Consider the following 26340-nt stretch of genomic DNA (forward strand, 5'->3'; position numbering starts at 1 on the left):
GACGTGTTGTTGGTTCAGAGATGGTCTTCTGCAGACCTCGGTTGTAACCAGTGGTTATTTGAGTTACTGTTGCCTTTCTGTCATCTTGAATTAGTCTGGCCATTCTCCTCTGACCTCTGGCATCAGCAAGGCATTTTCTTTTTTCAGACCATCCTCTGTAAACCCTAGAGATGGTTGTGTGAAAATCCCAGCAGATCAGCAGTTTCTGAAATACTCAGACCAGCCTGTCTGGCACCAACAACCATGCCATGTTCAAAGTCACTTAAATCACCTTTCTTCTTCATTCTGATGCTCGGTTTGAACTTCAGCAGGTCGTCTTGACCATGTCTACATGCCTCAGTACTCTGAGTTGCTGCCACTTGATTAGCTGATTAGCTATTTGGGTTAACGAGCAGTTGAATAGGTGTAACTAATAAAATGGCTGGTGCTCCAAAATATTCTTAAGAGATGAATGGCCTCTGCTAATAATGATCGTTTTCTTCTAATCTGTCATATATAACAGGAGAGCACATCGACTACTGTGGCTACTCTGTCCTTCCGATGGCCATTGAGCCAAACATCCTGGCAGCTGTCTCAGTGAACTCTTCAGGGAAAATCACTCTGGCCAACACAAATCATCAGTACAAGTAAGACTTGGACCCTTTTATTATTGTTGAATATTAACATTGTGCTTGTGTAGTTAACTCAGGAGCTTAAAACACACGTTCATATCATCATGTGTTTGCAGGGATTTCACCGTGTCGTGTTCAGAGGACATCGCCATAGACAGAGAGAACCCAAAGTGGCATTATTACTTTCTCTGTGGAGTAAAAGGTATTCAGGTACGATCAAGATACTCTTTATTCATTACAGTTTAGTATAAAATTCTGTAGTAAATTAAAGGGATCAACCTTCCTGCTGTTTTGTTACAGGAGAAGTTTGGGATCACTCCTTTAGCCGGGATGTCCTGTGTCGTAGATGGGACCATTCCTCCGAGCTCCGGCCTCTCCAGCTCTAGTGCCTTAGTTTGTTGTGCAGGGCTTGTAACAATGGAGGCAAATCAGAAGTCACTCACAAAGGTAAATGCTTTACAATACAAGAATTTCCAGGACAGTCTTTGTCATTTCAGATGCTCTGTTCAGTCCTGTTCTCATTGTTCTCTGTAACCCTTCAGGTGACACTGGCTGAGATATGTGCCAAAAGTGAGCGCTACATTGGCACAGAGGGAGGCGGCATGGACCAGTCTATCTCATTCCTGGCAGAGAGAGGAACTGTACGTCCCTTTTCTTACATTATATTTTCTCAAACAGGTTGTACAGGTTAATGAGGATCATTTGTTCATCCAAACTATTGACACACTAAAGATACATCTGGAAGAATGCCAGGACAAATGTATGTTTGATAGGTGTGAAGTACCTACCATACAAGGAGTGACTTGAAATCAACAGTCACCACTTGTTTTAATACTTCTTTTTTTTAATTGTGTGTCAGGCAAAGCTGATCGACTTCCAGCCTCTGCGAGCCACTGATGTCAAGCTCCCAGATGGGGCTGTGTTTGTGATCTCCAACTGCTGCGTGGAGATGAACAAAGCTGCTTCTTCTCACTTTAACATCCGTGTGGTGGAGTGTCGAATCGCCACAAAGGTACAGTGATCCTGTCTGGAGGTTTTCAACCTGATTCTTGGGGGGTAATATGGGTGTTAATATTAATACAGTTAAGGTGGAGAGACGGGTAAATAATCTCACGTCTGGGTTGGTGTGTGTTCTCAGATGCTGGCCCAGGCGCGAGGTCTGGACTCGAGCAGCTTGTTGAAGCTGGTGCAGGTTCAGACGGAGCTGAAGGCCTCCCTGGAGGAGATGCTGGCTCTGGTGGATGAGGTGTTGCATCCTGAGCCGTACAGCCGAGAGGAGATCTGCAAGGCGCTGGGCATCACCTCCGAGCAGTTTTCCACAGAGCTGCTGAGCGCCAACACTCAGCACGGTGGGAAACAGTACACAGAAACATCTCTGTGCTTTTATATCTCAGAATAATAGAAGAATAGAATAATATCACAACCAAGCAGGAAGTTTGACACTACCTGACAAATATCTGCCTCTCCGCCTCTCTCAGTGACACAATTTAAGCTCTACCAGCGAGCCAAGCACGTGTACGGTGAAGCCGCACGGGTGCTGCGGTTTAAGAGTGTGTGTGACTCTGCGCCGTCCGACTCCATACAGCTACTGGGAGACCTGATGAACCAGAGCCATGAAAGCTGCAGAGACCTGTATGAGTGCAGCTGCCCTGAACTGGATCAACTGGTGGACATCTGTCTGTGAGTATACAGCTTACTCCTGTTACAGACTCAGGAGGACATAATCATCATGTCCTGAGTCCTAAATCCGATAATTGATGGGGTAAAATGAAATATGAACCAGTGCAGTTTTAGACAACCAACAAATGCTCCTCCTGTTGGCCCTAACGGCAAGTTCGCAAGTTCCTGTTTGGCTCGTAGACTTTACAATGTGACGACACATGGATTTTAAAATAATTTTTACAAATATGTAAATGCTACATGGATCAAAAATTCATTATGAAAGAGTCATAACTGTTCTTGTTTGCAGTTTTAGGTGTTCTGTCAAGTTTTACAGACGTCTGTTTTACAGCAGTGGTCTATGGGGAAAATGCTTTTTGGGCCGCAGGGGATTTTTTTTTAGCTGCACGTGGCCACTGGGAATAATTGGAAGCAAGGCTGAGCTGCGTTCCTATGGGCCTGAACAGCAGACAGTGACATTCCCATCAGCCTCAGTTTGTGTTTAGTGCTAATAAGCATATGGATGCTAACATGCTAAACTAAAATGGTGAACATTGTAAATATTATACCTGCTTAATAGCAGCATGTTTGCATCAATGTTAGCATTTAGCTCAAAGCACAACTGTGCAAAACTACAGCCTCACATTGAAAAGCAACTTGGATATAGACTTTATGTGTATATTTAGTGCTGGCTGGTTGGTAATACATGTACAGTATCCCTGTGTACACTGGATTCAGAAATATCATCTTTACTGAGTTCCTGACTTAACGCCTCTTTCTTGTTTCTCTTGGTGACAGGAAGTCGGGGGCAGTGGGCTCCCGGCTGACAGGAGCAGGTTGGGGTGGCTGTGCCGTCTCCATGGTTCCCGAAGAGAAGGTGGCGTCTTTCTTACAGGCAGTGAGCGAGGCCTACTACCGCCCTGATCCACGCAGAGCAGCGATGGAAAAACAGAGTTTGTTTGTGTCAAAGCCGGGCGGGGGAGCTGCAATTTTCCTCAAGGAGTGAAATGCATCATCCATGTCTGTTTATACAGCAATTATTCATTCAAATACACTGCAGCTCTGGGGAAACAAATGACGCATGTTTACACAGACTCTTGATTCTGAAGTCAAATGCAAATCTCTCTTTGTTTTTACATTTTACCTCTTTACAGAGTATTCTGGAATGTAAGTGATGAAAAAGGGAATATGTTTTTTTGTGTCTTAAATCATGAAGGCTTTTGTAATAAATTGATTTTGTACTGTACAATCACCGTCTAACTGTCCACCTCAGAAAAGAGATGACGACAAATAAAATAACAATCACGTTTAATTTGTGCTGCTGTATAAAATCCATCCATCCATTTTCTTTTTACATTTTACACATGAACATAATGTAGCTCATAAGGGCAAAGACAGGAGAAATAAATAAGCTGAATATTTTCAGGTTTTACATGTGCTTCAGAAGTAGTGATTATGGGAACAGCATCACTTCGACATGTTTAATCTGGCTGTTACAGTGTGTCGGGGTTGTGCTGTGTTCAAGATGTGAGAGCCGCGTAGAAATCAGGGTAGAAAAGTCCTGATTATAAGACCACACGCTGGGCTGCAGCTCCTGCACAGGAGCAATTTTCACATCATTAGAGAGCAGTGGTGGTGGTGGAGGCTTGGTGGTCTAAGGCACACTGTACTGTACTGTACTGAATGTACCTGCAGCATAAAATCTGTTCAGGGACTTTTATCACATCGTACCTCACCCAGACAATTTTCCCCTTTTACTTGTTATGGTTAAATATGGACTAAAAACTTAATAGATAGAAGAGAGGATGTAACTGTTGTTGGTTTGAATACCTGAGCTTTTTAAAGCTAATCTCTTTATGTTGGGAAAAACCAAATTAAATCAGCCGTCACGTTTGGAGTTTGATAATGATCATTCAAATGTTGCACAGCAACTGTGCATTGCTTTAACTGAGTGATAAATCAGTATTTTGAACTGGATTTTTTTAAGGATATCAGATTCAAGCCATGCATTCCAGCTCACACATTTGTTTGAATAAACTCAAGCCAGAGGAGCTGTTGAATATCAAATAAGAAAGCTTGATCTTTAACAGGAACCATACAAGGCACAGCACAGGGCGAACAGAGAGATACTGTTTATTGGCAAAATAAGGAGTCAGTAAAATGTATTTAACGTGGAAATAGACATGTTTTTTGCACTTTTTGTGAATGTTAATTACACTATGCAATGGCTATAGAATAATGAGACCATCTGTGTTTAGATTGGTTCCCTGTAAGGGTGGGTTCCCTATTCTGTCTGCCACCGGGTACGATCTCCCAGAAAAAAGAAGGCTAAATTTATGCCACAAAGGAAGTACAGTATGTCAACCACTGCGGAAACACAACAGGAAGACAATTTGTTTTTCCCGGTTGCCATCAGTAGCTATCTCTTGATATTTAAAAAGTTGTCAGCTTCCACTTTAAATCACTAACTAAGTTGTGCTTATCATCATATTTAGCAGCTTTACATCAGTATTTACAGAAACACTTGTGTTTAAGCACTTAAGATGTAGGGTAAGAGGAGAGTTTTAGTGCATAGGCTTTACAGACGGAGGTCTATTTAAGTTTGTTGTACTAGTACTCGAGGTTACCTTTATTTATGCCCGTCATTTATATGTTATTATTTTTGTGACAGCTAAAGCTTCATATAAAATGGGTAGTTCAATATTTTTGGAAGTGAGGTTGTATGGGGTACTTATGCGTAGTCTATAACCTACAGTAGATGTCAGTTGGCACACCCCCAGTTTGGAGAAGCAATGTACTGCTGTGGAGGGGGTTAGCATTAAAACATGTTTTAGTCACTTAAAAAAGTCCCATCTAAATAAATAAATATCAGTTATGGTGTACGCTATATTGAGAGTATTTTCAGCGCTTCACCTTTCCGTCAGACAGCCCGTTGTGACGGGGAATTCGTTAGTTTCTTAGTAAAGTTCCTCATCCATGCTCTCGTCAAAGCAACCAGACTCCATTGACAAAAACAGTATTTTTAATGCACTGAGCACTAGAGCTGCTGGTCTACTGCTGCCTCGATCAGCCAGTTAGTTTATGATATTGTGTTACTTTGGTGAATCTGAACTAACCTTTTTAAACTCCAAAGTCACACAATAACACAAACACACTAACTGTTCAATGCAGTGATAAACCAGCAGCTGCTTTGTTCAGCAATATTAAATCACTGTTTTTCTCAATGGAGTCTGGCTTTGAAGAGAGCGATATAATGACTTCATTTTACAGTTGGAAATCAGTGTCTGACAGAAAGGTAAAGCAGTGAAAATACTCTAAATATAGCATACTTAAACTGATATTGATTTTTTTTTTTTTTAGGTGGGACTTTATTTCATGTGGCTAAAATACATTTTGTTGCCGACCCATCCACAGCAGTACACTGCTTAGCTTCCATGTCGGACTCCCACCTGCTTCTCCAAACTGGGGGTTTGCTGACTGACATCTACTGTATGTAATATACTGTCTATGGATAAGTACCTCATACAACCCCACTTCAAAAAGACTGAACTATCCCTTTAGGTATCCCAGACTTTCACTATTTATCAGAAACTGACATGCCATTAAAATAATATTGAGTAAATGCACCAACCACTTAAAGATCAGCTTGGATCGGTTGATGCAGGAGGACAAATATTTCTTTAATTTTGGCAACTCATGCATAATGTCGTCCTGAGATTTCCCAGCTGTTGCACATTAAACAAATGTCTGTGTGGACTTCATGTGTTTTCAGTCAGCTGGCTTTTGTTTTAGATAAGCATGTTTGGATTGGCCTTTAACATTGGACAGAGTATGACCCAAGCTCATAAAAAATATGAGGTACACCTGTGTAGTTGGATTTGAGGACTTTGAAGGACACTCATACCTTCTGCTCAGTCTGTGGGATCCATGCTCACGGTATCCTGTAGTATAATACACTATCTGTCTGTCAGGTCTGGTTCAGTCTGTGTGCTGCTGAGTCTGTTTTGCTCTGCTGCTGCTTTCTGGTGCTCCTGTACTTTCATCAGGGACGCAGGAGACTTCGTTCTTTCTCTTCAACATGTTTTCTATCCATGAGGAGCTGTGCGGGGTTCTTCCAGGGGAGCAAGCAGACGACACTGTGCTCATCCTCATGTTTTTGCCTGAAGTAATCAGCTCTCCGTAGCCCTGTTGGTGGGAGAAGGCATACGCAGAGCGGCGGGAGCTCGTTCTGCGTACTCGCCTCAAGTTCTGCTCCTGAGGTCCTTGTTTCTTTCTGGACTGTTGGAGATGACGAACCTGTTAAAATACAGCAGTGGTGGGAGAAGTACTTAGATTTTTTTCACTTAAGTATAAGCAGTGGTGTAATGTATTGAAGTACATTTATTAAAGTACTGTACTTAAGCATCATTTTGAGATATTAGTACTTAACTTAAGTGGTACATTTGTTGTATTAGTACAGATTACACTACCCAGCAGAATATAAGGTCATTATAATTAGCGCCACCTTTACCACCTGCAACATTTAAGTGATGGAACACATGCATCAATAATTTGAATCCAATAATATATTAAATGATTATGAGATGGGCCTTTTACTTTTTACTATACTTTTACTTTGATACTTTCAGTATACTTTGATGCTAATATTTCAGTTTTTCTTTTACTTAAGTTAGATTTTGAATGCAGGACTTTACTAGTAGCAAAATACAGTACTTGTACATTGTGGTAGTGCTACTTTTACATAAGTAAAATATCTGACTACTGAATAAAAGTAACTACTTTGCTTACAGGATTATTTAAAGCAAAATGTACTTTAAGTATTAAAAAAGTATACATTCTGCATGAAGTAGCCTCCGTGACTGACATATAATATGACATTTTTAGATTGTTAATACTAACGCATCAATATGTAAGTAGCTGTCAAGGTCAAGGTGGAGCTAGTTTTGACCTCGAGGTCAGGCACTTCCACACATAGGATAAATCTGAGGGGTTGTGAGATGAATAATGGGGCAGGGAAGAAGGAAAAATAAAGTTCTGCTACACTGATCTGTACTGATTATATTCACTTTTTACTTTTCTTTGCTTCCTTTCTAGAATATTGAAGGATTTGACCTCTGTAGGTCTCAAAAAGTCATTTAATGAAGTTTTGAGGGGAAATGTCTCTTTGGGGAAACTGCTAACAACTCACAGATATCTGAAACGTGACAAGGAGACCCAACTCGACACCATTTCTTTTCAAGGGTCACAAGTCAAAAAGGTTGGGAACCGCTGGTTTAATCTTTAACAATGTGGGGTTTTTTTTATCAAGATGATCATCTTTTTTGGAGAATTGTAACCTGAAGGTACTTTAGCTTTCAGGAAAATGTAGCGGAGTAAAGAGTAGAATATTTCCTCCTGAACTAAAGTAACATAAAATGGAAATACCCAAGTACAATTCCCTAAAAAATGTGCTTGTGTAAATGTACTTAAATTCAGCCATGGGAGAAACTTAATAAAGTCTTTATCGCTGTAGATGCATCAAAGATTTTGTACCTTATCTGTCAGAGTTGGGAAGAGGTGTACTCTCAGGAAGCTGACTGCTAAACCGGGCATGACACACACCACAGTGGTGAGCAGAATGACCAACCACACACTCTTCTCTGATAGACAGTTACGTGCCGTGCCTGAGGACACACACACATTTAATTATAATCAACTTCCAATAATCTGTATTTTTTTCTTCATATATATGTAAAACTGAGCCAAACTTACCTATGAATGGGAAATTACTTGGAAAGATGCCAAATATGCCGTCACTTTGCACTGCAAACAATATGGCGAAGTAAACAATGAGGCTGCCCCATATGAAGAGGTGATTGACGGCTGTCCAGTAGTGTGTGTCCAGTCCAATCTAGGAATAGATACATTCATCATAAACGTTTATTTATCTAATACACGGGGCTATTTCTGTCTGTTTACACTCTTACCTGAACACTCACGACAATGACCAGGGATGTTGCTATGGTAACAGCAAACGCTTGCTGGTCGGAAAAGTGCGAGCCATCCTCTTTCACCATGACAGAGAAGGCTCCGTAGGGGATAAAGAAGAGGAGGAATGACGTGCCCATCCCCTGCAGTGTGCAGAGAAAAAACTGGCGTTTGTTGAAGAGAAGGTTCTGCTGGCCCGGTTTGTAGAGGCTCGGGTAGCGAAGGCTGTTCTGGTCATTGACGTCCTGTAGGAAACAGATATCAAGAGTGTTATGTTATAATATTATATATAATGACAGGGACAGGGTGAAGCACTGAAGGCCTGATTGTTGCAGATGGTAAATTCAAAATGACAGATGAACAACAGCATACAGCATTGTTTGTGTGTAATGAGTTAATCAGGTTATGGGTTCTAGCAGTCACACATACAGGGTTAGATAACTAGGAATCATCATGACGCAGTAAAGTAGGTCTACTGTGATAAAATATTCACCTGTTTGACTTGACAGTATCTTTTCTCAGCTGGAAAAATAAATGGACTTTAGTCCAAATTTAGAAATGAAGTTAAAAGAAAGAAGGTAATTTCTACTACTATATAAGTCAGTGCTTAATTATAATAATAACAATAATAAAACCCCACAGAGAAATGTCCATCGCACACTAAATTAAAAAAAAGAAAACAGACAATTACCAACAAAAATACGATATGTAAAATAAATAACAAGATTTATTATCTTTGCATATTTAACAGTATTACCTGATCAAAAAGCCCCATGGCCAGGACTGGTAAGGACGTATAGACTATATTGAAGAGGGTGATGAACCACTGGTCGTACACAGTCTGTGGAGAGAGGACAGTCATAGAATTACTGCGTCATGGTTGTATGTTGACTCATATTTAGCCATGACAGTAGACAATGCTTCAAATATGGATGTTGCTGCAAAGATGCTACAAATTCTAAAACATGGATGCTTCACAAACACCTTCAACCCGGCAGCAAAGAAGATCTATAAAATCACTCACAATTAGTGTCACCAATTCGGTAAACAACCAAATCTCCCCTTCTAATCCCTCTTAATCTTCTGAGTTATGGCGTTATTATTGTTATTATTCATACAGACTTTATTTTGATTTTTCCATTCAGAGGAAAAGGTGCAAAGTTACAGTTGATGTCTCCCACTCTGAACCCCCCCCCCCCCAAGGTTGACATATATACATATACATCAAACTGGTAAAAACTACACAAAAGTACGGTTTTAAATAGATTGTACATGTTAATACAAACAGACAAACCGATATACAGAACAAAACAAAAGTGTCTAAGATGCACGTTTATAAAGTGGTCAGATCTATACAATCACTCAAGATTAGTAACCAACAAATGTCTCCCCTTTTGTTCATGACTTATGGCGTTTAATATCAGCCAGAAAGCAATTTTGTTAAACATTATGATCTTACAGTGAAGCTGACCTTTGACCTTTTGAATATAAAATGTCATGACTTCATCATTTTATCCTATCGAACATTTGTATGACATTTTGTCATAAATGATATATAAATTCTTGAAGTATGGCCAAATACATATTTTGTGATGTTACAGTGACCTTCAACCAAATTCTCATCAGTTCATCCTGAGTCCAAGTGGACGTTCGTGCCAGATTTAAGGAAATTCCCTCAAGGTGTTCCTGAGATATCACAAACGTGATATAGGAAAAGTATGGATGGACAACCCAAAAACATAATGCCTCCAGCCACGGCTATCACAGAGGCAGACTAAAGATAATGGCAGGTGCATGTAGCTAAACTCAACATTACCATTTCAGAGTAAAATTATCTGCACGTTGACAAAAAAGTAGACAAGGCCCTTATGATGCATAATTAATCAATCATTAATTTATTTTATGTGCAAAAAGATGACACAATTTGAAAATGTGACAAAAAGTGAATGATCCATCAAAGGACCATCATCAGCAGAACATGTAATCAGAATAAGAGACATCAAAAGGCTAACAGACTAACCGCTATGACCAATTAGGAGCAGGGATGTAAGAGAGGAAAGGTTACTGCATGACCTCATCAGCTATTTGTCAGTGTGTAGACAGTTTTTCTGTGGCGCAGGATTGTTCATGTACTTAATTACCTCAACATGTATTATGATACACAGTTTTCTTACCTGAGCTGAGAAGCCACAGAAGAAACCGTACCAGAAGTGAACCAGCGTGAAGCCAAAGTTCTTGTAGAAGAAATAGCACAGGAAGTTACACATGCGGAAGTAGGACCAGCGTCCGTGCACCAGCAGGAGCCGCCGTAGGTACCGAAACTGAGCGAAGGAGTAATCTGCTGCCAGAACCGCCTGCATCCCCTCCTGACCGCTGATGCCAACACCGATGTGAGCAGCTGAGGAAGACACACAGTGTGGATCACTGCCCTTTGAAACTGAAACAGGGGTGTAACAATACGTCACAACAATACAGCTTATGTTTATTTAGCTTTGGGTCTATGAGTAAGTTCATTTCTGAGACTTACTCTTGATCATGCTGACATCATTGGCTCCATCTCCAATGGCCAGGGTGACGGCCCTCTTGTGCCTCTTCACCAGCTCCACCACCTGGGCTTTCTGCATCGGAGTGACCCGGCAGCAGATGACTGTTTTACACAGGCAGGCCAAATCCAGCAAGATGTGCTCCAGCTGTGGCTCCAGAGCGTGAGCCTGCAGGGGGAGCACAAACACCACACCTGTTAAACCTTACCATTACCCATCCTGTAACGTCAGCCCCCTGCAGAGGCAACACCGAGCAACAGCTCAAAGTAACATTTCCACTGAGCTGTTGCTGCATCATGCACGCTGCTCAAGGCGCAGTGAGGGAGCAGGAAATGGATGTTAATGAAGACCTGTAATAGAGCCGAGGGCCCTCGGCGACACAGCAGCTCATTACAGACTCGGCACAGTCAGCAGCAGGTACAGAGAAGCCAGACTCAGCAGAGAGCAACACAACCACTGCTTAACAAACCTCAGGCACCAGTACCAAAATAAAAACAAGCAGAGGATTAAATCATCACTCCAGCAAAGGAACATGCCTCAAAGATACACATTGGAGTAACTCACCAAACTGTGTCCATTGATGACTAAAGCGTACTCTGCTATAATGGTTTCTTCAAACACAGAGTCGTCTGCAAACATATCTGCCTTTGTAACGTCTCCTGCACTGCTGACACGACTCAGGCCCAGAATGTGCTCTTTAGCACTCCTGGGGAGAGAGGAGAGAAGTAAACACACATTTTCATATGTCTGTAAAAGCTTTATTGAGCTTGTAATGAATGACAGCATTATCGTTATCAAGTGGATAAGATGTGACCTACAGGCACTGAATTTTCAAAATGTTATACTCAGTTTCTGTACCCCTACATTCACCTTTGGAGTTACCCCACCTATAGATGGGTGTCTCCAGCCTTGCCTCTCCCCTTCTGCTGTTGTACTCCGTGGGAGAGGGGCTAGAGTTTTATCGTCATAATTGACGGAGGATTTTGTTTTTACCTCCAGCTGTCAGTTGTCAGGAATAAACGGAGATTGCCTCCAAAGGTATCCAAAGTCTGGGCCTCTTATCATAAACACAAGGCAGACAAGGGAAAAACTTGAGAAACTAAGTGATTGATGCATATTAGAGCTGTGTTCCGTCAACAGCTTCAGAAAATACTTTGGCCATTATGTTAAGTTACGTGGAAGGTTATCCATGGATGACAACACTAACAATTTCATTACACACAATCAAATTCCACAATTTTTCCAAACCTTTCCATGACTTTTTCAAGGCTGGAATATGTAACTGTGAAATTACTTTCCAGGTTTTCCATGACTGTGGGAACCCTAAGGGCCCTTACACATGCCGCGTCTTTAACCAACTTGAAAACACAAGGTCAGGCGCTGGACGCTACTTTTGTGCTTTCTATTGTGCCAGCTTTCAAGAGTATGGCGGCAGGTTGCATCTGAGGTTGCTCAGCAACCTTAACAAGCACTGTCCCATAGTGCAAAGCTGATCTTCTTCCTGGCACTGTTTCTAAGTGTGTAGGCCTATCGTCTGTGGGACAGATGTAAAGTTCTGGCAGCTCTGAACCAAAATGATCAACTTTTCCATATTTACCACAGACTGATATTACGGAAAGATATCTACTGTCTGTGACTGGTTGTTCCTCGTCACATGATGTTGTTCCTCGTGCAGTGCTGCATTCCAAAGTTGAACTGGGATTATCTTGGGGTGCAGCTGTCGCACCCTGAAAAATTGGCGCTCAGGAACGTGTGCAAACCATGACAGTGTCACCCTGCCACATGTCTAAATTCAAAACAATGAATTTGAGGTCACAAAAAAATGTGGCATTTGTATGGCCCCTAAGAGCGTCATAGCAGATTTCCTCTAGACAGGAGTAGGCAACCTGCGGCTGCAGAGCTGCATGTGGCTCCTAAACACCTCTCCAGTGGCTCCCTGTGGCTTTTACAAAAAAAAAAATAGAAATAAATACTTATAATATAAATACTTAAATAAAAACTTTTCAAATTGTCACTGTTGTAGTCCTAAAATGATTCTTACATCCTCTAACTGTAAAAATGTGTGGCCTGTGCACTGAGTAAAAAAATGTTTTAACATTTCATGAACTAAAATGTGTGTCATACATCTACAGCCTGGAGCCTTTTCCTCTAAATTTTGCCAAACCTCAATAGCGATGGCTGGTCTTGAGTCTAGCTAGGCTACCTATAGATTTCAAATACAAGTCTTAGAGTAAAATAGAGAACTGAATAGTACGTGGATAGATTTGTTTTCTTTCACCACCAATGCTGCAAAGTTACAGTATCAAATATTCATAAACAGCCCCCTGCAGAGTAGCCGCTTTGTGGTAAAACATATTAATGAATGCTCATTTAAATCCATTAGTGATGTTAATAGGCTGATTTAGATTCAAGAGGTTGTGTTACCCTCATTAAAAGGCTCAAAATGTTTTGTGGTTCTGGGCAGATTTTTATTTGTGGCCAGTAGTGGCTCTTCTGATAGTAAAGGCTGGCAACCCCTGCGTCAGGACTTGCAGTTGTTGTGAGATTATCAGCCTGTTGTGTGAGTGGAGGTGCGGGGGTGTCACCTGAGCTGCTGCTGCACCTCCAGCAGTGTGTTTCCAGAGATAACAAACACCTCATTCATGTCGTCTCGTAGCAGGTTGCAGGAGTAGCCGATGTTCATCGCTGTCTCTGAAATGTTTTACACAAATAACATCTCAGTAGCTTTTCACAGTATCAATTTCTGGTTAAGTTAATTTAAATGAATTATGCTACCTAGTTTGTCTCCTGTGAGGACCCAGATCTTGATGTCAGCCAGATTAAGACAGGCGATCGTTTCCGGGACTCCTTCCTGAAGTTTGTCCTCGATTGCTGTGGCTCCTAGAAGCTTCAACGAGGACAGCAGTCAGTCTGCAGAGCCTAAATGAGATCGATCGCCTCAATGGTGTAAACAAAAGGATGTCAATATTACCTTCAAGCCCTGCTCGATCTCCTCATAGAGAACAGCCAGCTGATCCTCACGGTTCTCAATTACAGTGCTGGCGAACAGAAGCTTCTTCATCCAAACATCAAAATAATCTTCGTCCAGATCTTTGTAGGCCAGAGCTAATGTTCGGAGGCCTTCTCCGGCAAATTCCTGCAAAGAATGATCGACAAACAAAGACATGTAACAGCTGTGGCGTGCAAAGTAAGAGCGATGGATTATCATTCATTGCCGTGTCAAAGCACGTGATATTTAATGCTTAAACATAATATTTTTCAATAGAGACACAGACACAATCTCAATCCAGCTCTTTGTGAAATTATGATAAAACTATTGAAACATTAAATCACAGAAATCAGTACTATGTACGCACGAACGCTGATGTTTTTAATACTTAGTCTGGTTTATCAATTTTTCAGAGCTATAAATACAGATGCATAGTGCACATATTTAATAATGTAGTCTGATGTTATCCAATTGAACATCACTTACACTGAGATGTTCTGAGGTAGTGTACATGAGGTCTTCACTGGATGGATCCAGACGGTCAAAGATGATCGTATCGGCTCCTTTGGAATAGAGTTTAATTTGGCCTTGTGGGTTTCTCACTATAAAACAGAAGAAACAACACAGCAAGAGAACATAACATTACTTTTGTAATCCTATTTACATACGTACAACAAATATATGGCAAAATGCAAACAGAAGCATGAACACAGACACTGTCATCTTCATGCTGTTCTTAGAAAATAAAGATTTAGACTAACTGTCTCAGCTATTATTAAAAATGCAGGAGGTCAATAGAGAAACTGTTGGTTTCTAAATGATTCATGTGCGCATAATGTCATGTTGACTTCTTGCAAGCTAAAGGGAGACCTAACCAATGACACTCATTCTCTTGCGCACGTTGTTGAAGTCCAGTATGGCCAGCAGCTGGTAAGTGACGGCTCGTCCCATCTCCCACAGTGTGATGGTCTCAGGGGTTCGGGCCCGGAAGACAAACCCAAAGTTTCGCGCCGCAGTGACCAGCGCTCCTTCGTCAGGTGACTGGGCCTGGTACACCAAATTTCCTTCATGTTAACAGAAACATCAATCAGAACCACTTTGATATATTCAGCTATTTCTGTTATTACTGGTGCTGCAGCAGGACCGTGTGCACAGTTTACCTTCGCTCTTCTCCTCAGGCATGACAGTGTGACACAAAGCCAGCAGTCTGAAGAACTCCTGCGCTGCAGGATCCTCCAGTTTAATGGCTTCGACCAGGCTGCCATCATAGAACTTAAACCTTCTGTCACACAGAGGGTTGAAGGAAAAGTCCACACAGGCTGTTTTCTGAGGGACCAACAACACAGTTATTATCTTTATGTTGTTATGAATATTGTTACTGAGTTAAGAATTGGTGCTTGTTTTGCCTCACTTACTTCTGTTATTTCCACCTTGTGCTCAAATTCATCATAAGTGTCACCTAAGAGAGAAAAAAGGGGAAGTAATGAATATCAGACGTATGCCACTGTAATAGGTAATCAGTTCTGTGCTGGGGATCAGTATAGTTTTACGTCCACGCTAACCCAATTTTCAGAATGAAACTGCTGATTAATTGCAAACATAATTATAGTAATTAAAGGGACAAAACCAAAAGTACATATTTTTGTCTTATCTGTAATGCTGTTTATCAGTCTAGATTGTTTTGGTGTAAGCTGCCGAGTGTTAGTGTAAGAGATATTGGCCTTAGCGATGTGTGCCAACGATATCAATGCGCTGGAGGAAGTGTCTATCTACTGCAAGCTCATCTAGCTCGACTAAGCTAGCTAACATTACAGCTCTGCCAAAGAGGATGCCATTAACATTCACATCTCACGCTGCCACGAGCAAGATTCTCTTGTCTATGCACAGACGAACGTTTCCCTCTGCGCGGTTGGCGGGTGTAGTTCAGTCACCAAAAAATGGTTCACAAAAAGGTCTGTGGATTATCTTGAGAAACCAGGTCGTGATCTCTGAAAAGAGACATTGCTGTTGAGTTTTTCAAATGTATATTTTGGCGCTTTGAGCACCACAAGCCAAGTGGCATCTAGTTCTATTATATTTGAGAGAAGGCAGACATCCCTTCAGCCGATATCTGCAACACTCAGCAACTCACACCAAAACAATCTAGACTGATAAAATATGTATTTCTGATTTTGGGGCTCAACTGTCCCTTTAAGTTTTTTCAGAAAAGCTGTACTGACAGAATTTTATGATATGAGGAATAAACCGTGAAAAAAAAACATTTAATGATCAGAGAAATATCTAACTATCATAAAACTCTTACTAAAACACACATGAAAGTTTTTTGGTTGGGTTGGCAGTGCTTTAAGGTACAGTCGGGTCCTTCACTATTCTTTGGGACATACAAAACATTTTTTGGTCTTCAAGTGGTGTTATGGAGGTGTCTACTTAATCAAGTCTCTTAAAAACTGTTGGTATTGTTTTCTCTGTCCATCTCAGTTACTCAAGTATTTGGTAACATTATCATTATTTCTTAATTTAAAAGTGATCCAAGACCGATTTTAAAACAGTGATTTATAAGTATTAACGTTTTGAGGAGTTAAAAAAAAAAAAAAAAAAGCTCCATACCGTACGTCTTTCCATTAATGGAGCACTTGCTGAAGACCATGATGTTCTGAGTGAGGGTGCCCGTCTTGTCGGAGAAGATGAACTCCACCTGGCCGAGCTCCTCGTTCAGGGTGGTGGTGCGAGCTTCTGCCACAGTGTCCGTCTGACTGTAGTACATCCTCTGGTCCCAGTTAATGAAGTAACTGTGACCGAGCCGCAGAACCTCCACACTGAAGAAAGGTTTAATCACATGGTTTATTGAACAACATAACTTGACTTTCGGAGTGAAATGTTATATGGCATTTTGGAAATAAACTTTGTTCTCACCTGACATACAGTGAGATGGGCACAACAGTGTTGAGGATGATGATGTAGGACCAGAAGGTAAGGAAGCCAGAGAAAACGGCGCTTCTCTGAAACTCATCCCACGGCAAAAACACCTGGAAGTTCCTGCCGACCCAGCTCTCCCAAACAGTGTTCCCAATGGCCAAAATAACTCCCATACAAATGAGGAAGGCAAAGATCTGAAATATAGATCATCATTTAAAGCTCTTAGAAAACTGTTTTGGTTTATTAATGGATCACATAAAAGCAACAAACAACTTACCCACAAAACCAGAGTGTTCATCAGTTTATCGATACTCGTCCTCTTAAATTTAGTCCTTCCACAGTTCTGCATCAGTTTGGTTTGCAAACCTGTCGCAGAGGAGAAACAACTATTAGAGAACGTCGACAATAACAGGCTTTATGTCTAATGGATGTGGAGAATAAAAGCCTCAAAATAGTTTAAAAAAAATCATACCAGCAAATATGACCATCCCAAAACACCACTCAGTGTTTCTGAGAACACAACCTCGCAGCAGCATTTTCTCATTATCCAGAGGGTATTTGTTGTTTCTCCAGTACAAAGTTCCAGTAAATTTATCCAGCTTGTTGTTTGGTGGCTCACAAATGACTTCTCCTGAGGAACAAAGCAAATGAAGTCTTACCGACATCAGTCATCACTGCAGGAGAAGATTCATAACAGGAGTTAACACGTCCACATGCAGAAAGCTTGAAGAGTCACACAAATGTCAAAATAAGCATATGTGTAAAGTGTCAGCTCACCATCAAAGTCCATCAGCTTTGTAATATCTCCCAAATCTGAGGTGACGGTTAACGACTGACGAACTTTTAGATTTGTCTCTCTGTTTGGGGAGAAATGGAAAAAACAAATTGTGTCTATGTTGATGTAGAAATGTAGAAATTACTTTTCTGTGAGAACAATCAACTACATGAATCACAAGATCACAGTTTCCTCCTTTACACAAACAAACAAATGCAATCTCCAGTTTTACTTTACGTAACCAGTGCGGCACTTACCCGTCGAGCTCTGCAGTCTCAATATAGCACAGTCCATAGGGCTCACTACTACAGAGGAGGAGGAGGTCTGCCTGTGTGTAAAACCAATATGAAACACTCAGTGAGAAAAGGCAAAAAGAAATCAATTTCTGCACCACTGAACCCGAGCAGTCTCCAAATCTCCCAGCAGAAACCTTTAATTGTTGACCTCCACCTCTCTTATATGTGAGCACGAGACGCAGTAATGAACATCCTTTAATAACATACAAAACAGTTTACTCACAGCGACAAACTGATTGTTCTCTAGTTTGATGATATCTCCCACTCGGACGTTCATCCATTTCTCATTCTGCAGACTTGAACATGAAAAACAAAGACTGATAATTAAAGGAACACTTCACTCACAAAATGACCATTTGTATATCAACGACTCACTCAGTGTTACATTGAATTTGTGAAGAAAACTGTTTCTCACATGCCTCCACAGTGAAGACAGAATCAAAAAGAAAATCCTTGATGAATTGACTCTTTGCTAAGCCCCGCCCCTTAGTGATGGTCCATCAAGCTGTCAGAGTAAGCATGCAGCCCACACTGTAACTAACTGCACTCCGTGAAGAAATATTATCAAATTTTTGGAAAATTGAAAAAAAAATCTTTTTTTTCACTCTGTTGTCATTAAGACACAGGTTCGAAATACACACATGCACAAACAGGACCTATACATGCACAAAGTGGAGAGATGTCACAGTGAGGGGGCTGCCATGGACAGGCGCCCTGAGCTGTTGGGGGGTTCGGTGCCTTGCTCAAGGGCACCTTGGCAATGCCCAGGAGGTGAACTGGTTAGGGCTGCAACGATTAGTCGACTAATCGATGACTTATTGACTATTAAAATAATCGGTGACTGTTTTAGTAGTCTACAAATCGGTTTGAGTCATTTTTCATAGAAAAGTACTATAAAAGTACCCCAAAATACTCTTACTGCAGCTTCTTACGTTCAAATATTGGCAGCTTTACACACTTTCCCATGACGGTGAACTAAAACCCTTTGGAGAGAGTATGAAACAAGACATTAGATGACATAGTTCTGGGGTTTGGGAGAGACAGACCAACATTTTTCAACATTTTAACACATTTTTCCATAAAAATGATTAGTCGATTAATCGAAGAAATAATCGACAGATTAGTCGATAATGAAAATAATCGTTAGTTGCAGCCCTGGAACTGCTACCTCTCCAGCCACCAGTTCACGCTCCATATTTTGGTCCGGACGGGGACTTGAACAGGCAACCCTCTGGTTCCCAACCCAAGTCCCTATGGACTGAGCACAAAGCCGCTACTTTTAAATATCCCATGGAGAGAGACTCTCGCTGCAGCCTGTTTTATGTTGTTCAGAAAATGTCAGCACACAACAGCATTCTGTGGACAATAAACAAGGTGCAGAAGTTCCATCTATTAGGAAATACAATGAGTGCTGGATGGAGTAGTGAGTGGTAGTAACCCCATTTAAGGGTACTGTTTGCTGTGTAAATGCTAGGGTCTAGGTACCATGTCTGAAGGGTTACTTTTGGTTCCAAAGGTACCATACTGAAAGTGTTTGGTGGAAATGGGGCTTTAGTGAAGGGTCAATTGAAGTAAGGGAGGGCCGCAACAGCAGAGCTGTATTAAAACAACAGTTTACAAACTCTCACACAACTTGTGCGGTATGATACAAGTCTCATTTGTCCAGTCATATGATCCGTACTTCCCAAACACATGCATTTTGGCTAAAACATTACTATTTTCTTACATGCTACTGTTTTAAATCATGATGCTGTTGCAAAAATGCATGTGTGGGGGAAGTACTGAGCATACGACTTGATAAATAAGACTTTATACTGAATGAGTTTTGTGAGAGTTTGTGAACAGATGCTTGATAGACATGCGAGACAAACAAGGTGTTCATCAGAAATTCAGTGTAACACAGGGTGAGTCATTTGACATACAAATGGGGAGGTGTCTGTGGGTGAGGTGTCCCTTTGAACACTTAAACAACCTTGAACAGTACATACTGAGCACATAATCATTTATGCATGTGATTTGGCTTTCCAGCAGTTATACAAAGCATCTCAACGAGAAAAAGGATAAAGTACCTTCCTCTGATGAGAACCTGAGACTGCCGGTTGTTGACTTGCTGGTCGCTCTTATGTCTGAACTGAAGTTTAAAGAAAAGAGCAATTATTTTACCATGCGAGATAAAAGTGGAGCATTTAGGAGAGCTGTTAAAAGTTAATAGTTGCACTAACGTAGTCATCTGTGGCGTCCTTCACAGCTGTGATTACCAGCACCAACACCAAAGGCACGATGGTTGTGAACCAGGACAGAGAGGAAATTTCTGGAATTACCTTTAGAAAAGAAAAGCAGCTTAGCTCACTCAATTTTACACAGTGTTTCCCCCCAAAACCTACACTAATTAAAGCAAATACATGTCGACAAGACAGCTCAGTTCTCCTACCTGCAGTATCAACAGCACTAAGAAGTAAGCGTTGGCGACCCTCTGGAACTGCTCAAACAAGTTGATGGGTAGGAAGGTGAGGACGTTGTACTTTGAGGTTTTGATGTGATTGTCCTGAAAATGACACATTCAGAAACAGCACTGATGAAATAACCACAACCTACACCTGCACATATAGGAATCTGATATTTAGATCTACTTACTGCATAAGAGAATTTGTCATTGTAGTCCCGTGCGTTGGCTTTCACATGGCGTTCCTTCTCTACATTCAGAGAGCACACGGTCAAGAGACAAGTCAAAGTACAGATCAATAAAAATAATATAATACCTCAGACCATTATGTTTAAAGAAACAGTGAGAGTTTTCATAGGGAGAATCTTGTACTTGTCTTTGTACTACTTCAATATTGTCGAAGGCTTTTCTTTAATCCGCTGAAGCAGAGAGCATCGTCTCGCTAAAGGAAGCAGCCTTGTTATTAAAGTATACTGTACAGGGATAAAGCCAGAGCCCTCAGAGGCTCTCAACAGAAACAATGCAGGTTGAATTCTAATTTTAATGTGCAGGATGGTATAAAGCTCCTTCTTTTCTTCCACTACCTCTTATTAAATGGGTTCAATCATATACAGTGAAACTGGCAGACACTGGAATCGATCGTATTGAGAAACTGAGGTGATCACTGCAAAGTATTGCATGTAGTACGTCTTGTCACTGCCTTGTGTCCTACAGTAGTGCTCAGTGTATTCCCGTGTGTCCACATCACACTCTCAATTATGTTCCTGCACTTTAGCCATTGTTCCCAGCCAGACTGTCTTTTGTGCCATCCCAGCCAAAGTGTTCCAGACTGCTTTGTTATGACCAGATGCATGTTGTTTTGGACTTTTTGCCTGCCTGTTCTCAGTCATAAATATACAGTGAACTAAAACTGATTGCCAGGTAATATAAAATAAGTATTAAATGGGCTAGCTGGCAGGGTTTATTACCTTCAGAAAGAGCGAGGTTACCTGTTTCCCTCTGTTTCCAGCTACATTTTCCTGCTAAGCTAAGCTAATGTCTACTGGCTGTAGCTTCACATTTAGTGGACAGACATGTGAGTGGTATCAGTCTGATTTTGGCTGTTTGTAACTGATATGGTTTGATATTTGTAACCCAGAATGATAATAGTAAGCTGAGCTGAACACGGCTTTACAGTCTTGTCATGGTGGTGACGTTAGGTCATGCGACTGTGGTGTAGTTTGTTTATTGCCCAATGTTAGCTTTTTACTTCTTCTTCTACTTCTACTTCTAAATCTAAATCTACTAGACGTTGATTTGGCTGAGAAAAAAGCCGACAAGGGCTAACGAGGGCCAACCGTGACTCACACACCACAAACACTAGGGTGACGCTCACCGACGGCCGACCATCGGCTTGGTGTGTCAGGGCCTTTTGATGTATGATGTATGAAACCCTGGATGTCTGAATCCGGGTTTGTGAGCCTGTCATTGGTGCACTGCCATGGCGTCGACTGCTTATTTCTCTTTAAACACCATATGGACTAAGTTTCAGAAATCCACTCCAACTTTGCAGGGCATTTTCAAATAATAAGATCAATCACCTCATGATATCTTATAGTATATGTTGTGTGAGTCTGCTTCATTGGTTGGATAAAATACAGCTGTAAGAGTGTCTGGGACATGTGGACTCTGTCTCAGCCTGCCTGTTTTTACGCAAGAACTGAAGACTTCATCCGCAATTACACGCTTTGGCATTCATCTCATGGCTTTTACGTCAAGGTGATTCATTGGGTTCATTATCATTCTTAGTCGTGCTTTTTATACAGGAAATAGATTCACTCACAAACAACACAATAAAAGCCATCTGCAACATGACAAAGCCATTTATCAAAGCACTCTAAACTATTAACGCAGAGAAATGCCCGAGGCAGCCTGCTGCTAGATCTGTTGTTTCCAAACGAGGTTAAATCATTGTTGAATTATGCATAACACATGCACAGAGCTGCAACAGAATAGACCTCCTCACACAACAGACTGCCCTCGCCCTGCTATCAGTTACTATGACAATGAATTATTGAGAAAGGCTTTGGTCTGCTTAAACATTTAATTAGAAGATGTGTAAACACAATATTGTTTCTCTAGTACAAGTATTATCTTGGTGTTTCCAACAGGCTGATTTCTGGAGAAGCATTTTATTTTCTTGAGTAAGACTGCAAGTTCAAACAGCGTATAGTGAAATGATTCATAAATGGCTCAGGAAGTTATTCAGACCATATTCCTCCGGAGTATAACATCGATACAGGAAGCTTTTAGATCATCAGTTTCTGTAGCTACACGAAATGTTCCTTTCCAAAGGGATGACAACTGTTTGTTATTTTATGGAAATATAAAATATACATTTACATACACTTGAATACCATTTAAAAACATGAGTCTGAGTCCGTCCCTGTGAAGCATAAGGTCACCTCACTCTACTCACTACCTCACTGTAAGACAGATACCGATGACAGGATGCTGCAAATGATAAATAAATGCACACACCACACACACACACACATGCCCAAAGAAAGAGAGAGGCTTCTGTATACAGTTTAATTTCATCTCTTAAGCGGTGCACCAGGACAGGATGAGGAGTTACTGTAAAGCTGCCTGAGAGACAAGGTGTGTCTCCAGCTTCTGACAGACAAAAGATGAAACTGCAATTTACATTTAGCCTTTATCAACAATATACACACCTCAAACCTGTCTTCACGTCAAAGCATTTGTTCCCTGTTGTTCTCCTCTACATCGTTTAAGATCCAGAAACAAAAGACGTCTTACCAATGTGAGTTTTTCTCCTCCAGAATGCCATCTTCTCCAGGGACCTCCCGAGGGTTTCCCTAAAATTCACGTGAAAAAAGAAGAGGTGTCACTGCATTATTACCCATTAGCTTTTATTTTTGTGTCATGCCAGATCATTTGGCCCCTCCCGCATGGGATTACAAGATACTATTACTTCTGCAAACATCTTCCAGAACACAAACAAACTAAAAACAATATCTCAAATGAACTGTTTGCATGAGAAACTACAAAATATCTACAGATTATCTTGGCAAAGAGTTTCTTTCTTTCCTCTCCCAGGCTTTCTCCAGGTAACTGGCTAATTTACATTTCATATGTGAACAGCCATCTCAGTCTTTGTGCATCTTCCTTATTTACAAAATCAATATGTCTATCTTGCAGAACAAAGCATCACACATATCACAAGACAAAGGACAGTAGAAAACAAAATGCAACTCATTTTTTCTACCGTTTGGACATATCTACTTTTTTTTACTTGTAAATGCATTTACTGTCCTTTAGTACAATTTACTTCACTTAAATGTTATAATTTAATGCTACTTTACACGTCTACATCACCACAGTTCAGAGGGAAATACTATAGGCTGTACTTCACTACAGTTGTTTGACAGTTTTAGTCACTTTACAGGTTTAGATTTTACATACAAAACACACTCTAAGATAAAATGGAATGCATTGTCAATTCAGCCAACTATAAAACTGATAAGATCCTGATGCAATTGTGTCAGGATGTGGTAAATATGTAAAAGAAGCGAGGGGGAGGCTCACACAACATAAGTTACTGCATAGATAATATCATAATGTCATAACATGTGACTCTACAGAATGAAGTTGTTGAAAATATAAAACAAGTGTGTATTTGTTGTTATTACCGTGGGTCTAATAACTGTCTGTCGAGTTACTCTAAGACACTGGACGACAACAAAGGCCCCCGAACATTGAAAGAATGGGTTCTAGCATCTTATGAATGTATGCACAGTAGAATAAATGGCGATCAGGAAAAAGGAGTATCTCCTCGGGACGGTTATGGACTCATATCAACATGGAAGATAAGCCAACATAATTATGAACTCACTCTGTGATTATGCGACCCTGCAGAGTGATGTATGAGGACATGTTTCCGTTTGTTAGTTTGTTGTCTTCTCTTTCCTTGTATTCTCGTATGCCCAGAAAGTAATATATGTGTGCCGTGTACTGAGCCTTTCAAACCAATACAAACTTTAATTATAAAAAAACAAACTGATAAAAATTTGCTCCATGTTAACTTCTAACAATAAAAAGCTACTTACACATGCCTGTATCAGTAATGACCCAATAATGTAATATACATATAATAGTATAGTACTCACATAAGCCATTTTGGTTCTTACGAGTACTTTAACTTTTGATTTATATGTTCATTTTGCTGATAACACTCACATACATTCACTTAAGTGACATGTTTTGTAATAGATAGATAAATAAATAAAACTTAATTAATCCAACACTGGGGAAATTCACACATTACAGAGTGAGATGCAAGATGCAAAAAACAAAAGGAAAGAAATATTACAAAAAATACAAATTAGATTAAATAAAAATAAATACAATAATAATATAATATAAATAATGTAATGTAAAAATATGAATATGAATAATATAAAATTTATATACATTTAATACACCTTTCACTTAGAGACACACTGTATGTCCATGATTCACAGCTGCAGAGGACAACTGAAATACACACATGGTGTGTAGTAGCTACACTGACTCTAAAGATGCACAGAAAGTGGTAAAATATTGCACTGGCATGTGGTGGAGTATTTTACATCGCTAGACTACTTTGACTTAAATAAAAGATCTGAATACTTGATCCACCACTGGAGGAAACCACCATGAAGCATCTCCACTTTGGAGTGTGGAGTGTCAGCATTTTGCAGTATTGCAGTGCAGGGGTGCAGGTGGAGGACTGAGTCAGTGTGTGTGTGTGTGTGTGTGTGTGTGTGTGTGTGTGTGTGTGTCAAAGTGTCTTGTTTCTTTTCTGTTTGTAGGAGAAACTTTAATTAAACTCCTGGTGTGAGCAGCAGCAGGTGAATCCCCAGTGAGCTGTGTGTCTCCTTAACAAAAGATCCCAGGTGAGCAGCACAGAGCTGGAGTGTAACCTTCACCTGAGTTAATGTACAAGGATATATGTCAGTCTCTTACCTCGCACAAGTTTGTCACAGCCGCAGTCTTTTGTTGTCTCCATGTATCCTGTCATTTATCTCAAGCACCACATTCCGCAGATGTATCCGCAGTAAAGCTGTTATCCTCCTCCGGAATAAAGACAGTCTCCAGACATGGATGGACCCGTGTGGCTGAATGGAAAACAAAGATCAGCTGCGGGGAGTAAAGAGAAGAAGAAGGAGGAGACAGCAGACGGTGTGGGCTGTGAAAATGGCTGCAGGGAGCCAACAAAAAGCGATCACGATATTCTGAAAGAGGGAAAGAAGAGTGAGACTGGTGAGGAATCAGCCAACTGAGCTCGAGCCTCCACCAGGGAGATGCGGGAGCGTGCGCGAGTGTGTGTGCGCGCGCTGCAATGAGCACCTCTCCCTATATCTCTCTCTCTCTCAGTTCAGTTCAATCCAATAGACTTTATCAGCATGCCGTTTTATATGTGTTGCCAAAGCACGATTACAATGTAAGATAATGAAAACTTAGAAACAATTAACAACAATGTATTATTACAAAACTATAGACATACATTTTAAAGGAAAAACTTTACTCATTAAATATAAATAAAATAAATAGAAAATAAAAAGGCAGAGTGTGATCTGTGATGAGATGAACTATATCCCCCTGAGACCCGAACTTTTGTTTTGTTTGCATTTTAAATTTCTCGTAGCTATTTCGGATCAATAGGGCCTGATAAGTATAAAAAAAAACTAAAAATTGTCAATGCTAATTCAGTCCCAATGTCCTCAAATGAGACGATGATAAAGTCCAAATGTCTTCAAATGAGTACTTCCTAATAAACAGTGTCTTAGCTTGTACTGTTGCTAAAATTTGTCAAATTTCTTGCAAGGCACGATGGGCCCCAGTGCATGCTATTTTTACGGGCCCTAGTGCTAGATTTTGCCGCTAAAATAGCTACTTTATATTGTGTCATGTCATTACATTGTCAAAAGCGACTATACATTGGACAGGAGCAACGTACAGTACATATTACCCAGCAATCATCTTTACATATCTGTACCAATTGGAAAAATTATGCCAATGGAGAAGTGCCAAAAACTGCAGTTCCTCTAATGGCCACTTGAGGCTGGCTCCAAGAGTGAGTCAACCCCCATAGACCGC

General features: G+C 40.6%; 2 protein-coding genes across 2 annotated transcripts in view; one reads left to right on the plus strand and one right to left on the minus strand.

Moving 5' to 3' along the window:
* galk2 (galactokinase 2) overlaps positions 1–3519 on the plus strand; it is a 4370-nt gene extending 851 nt beyond the window's left edge. Inside the window, exons 3-10 of the mRNA XM_050074141.1 lie at positions 503–626; positions 728–821; positions 912–1058; positions 1154–1252; positions 1471–1623; positions 1750–1960; positions 2090–2291; positions 3069–3519. Of these exons, the coding sequence (XP_049930098.1) occupies positions 503–626; positions 728–821; positions 912–1058; positions 1154–1252; positions 1471–1623; positions 1750–1960; positions 2090–2291; positions 3069–3276 (1238 nt within the window). The 3' untranslated portion in view covers positions 3277–3519. The remainder of the gene's footprint in view (positions 1–502; positions 627–727; positions 822–911; positions 1059–1153; positions 1253–1470; positions 1624–1749; positions 1961–2089; positions 2292–3068) is intronic.
* Positions 3520–5841: 2322 nt separating this feature from the next.
* Positions 5842–25334, minus strand: atp8b4 (ATPase phospholipid transporting 8B4). Its single transcript, XM_050073328.1, has 28 exons — positions 25207–25334; positions 22999–23057; positions 20391–20449; positions 20188–20301; positions 19979–20077; positions 19826–19887; positions 17980–18052; positions 17718–17788; positions 17463–17542; positions 17158–17316; positions 16963–17051; positions 16683–16879; positions 16377–16585; positions 15185–15228; positions 14930–15095; positions 14645–14833; positions 14256–14371; positions 13752–13916; positions 13556–13667; positions 13366–13471; positions 11345–11486; positions 10765–10948; positions 10412–10635; positions 8995–9078; positions 8237–8482; positions 8022–8160; positions 7803–7933; positions 5842–6566 (listed from the first exon to the last, which is right to left on the minus strand). Exons 2-28 carry the CDS (start codon positions 23027–23029, stop codon positions 6249–6251), a joined length of 3609 nt encoding a protein of 1202 aa, XP_049929285.1. The 5' UTR covers positions 23030–23057; positions 25207–25334; the 3' UTR covers positions 5842–6248.
* Between the last annotated feature and the right edge of the window lie 1006 nt (positions 25335–26340).

The sequence above is a fragment of the Epinephelus moara genome, chromosome 20 (genome assembly GCF_006386435.1).
Source record: "Epinephelus moara isolate mb chromosome 20, YSFRI_EMoa_1.0, whole genome shotgun sequence".
Lineage (NCBI taxonomy): Eukaryota > Metazoa > Chordata > Actinopteri > Perciformes > Serranidae > Epinephelus > Epinephelus moara.

Excerpts from the sequence above, each read along its gene's own strand:
- atp8b4 (XM_050073328.1), bottom strand. The coding sequence starts at position 23,029 with ATGGCATTCTGGAGGAGAAAAACTCACATTG. Across the intron at positions 18,053-19,825 it reads CAGGTTCTCATCAGAGGAAG|TCTGCAGAATGAGAAATGGA; the intron begins GTACTTTATCCT and ends TTCATGTTCAAG. Across the intron at positions 6,567-7,802 it reads TCCCAACTCTGACAGATAAG|GTTCGTCATCTCCAACAGTC; the intron begins GTACAAAATCTT and ends GTATTTTAACAG.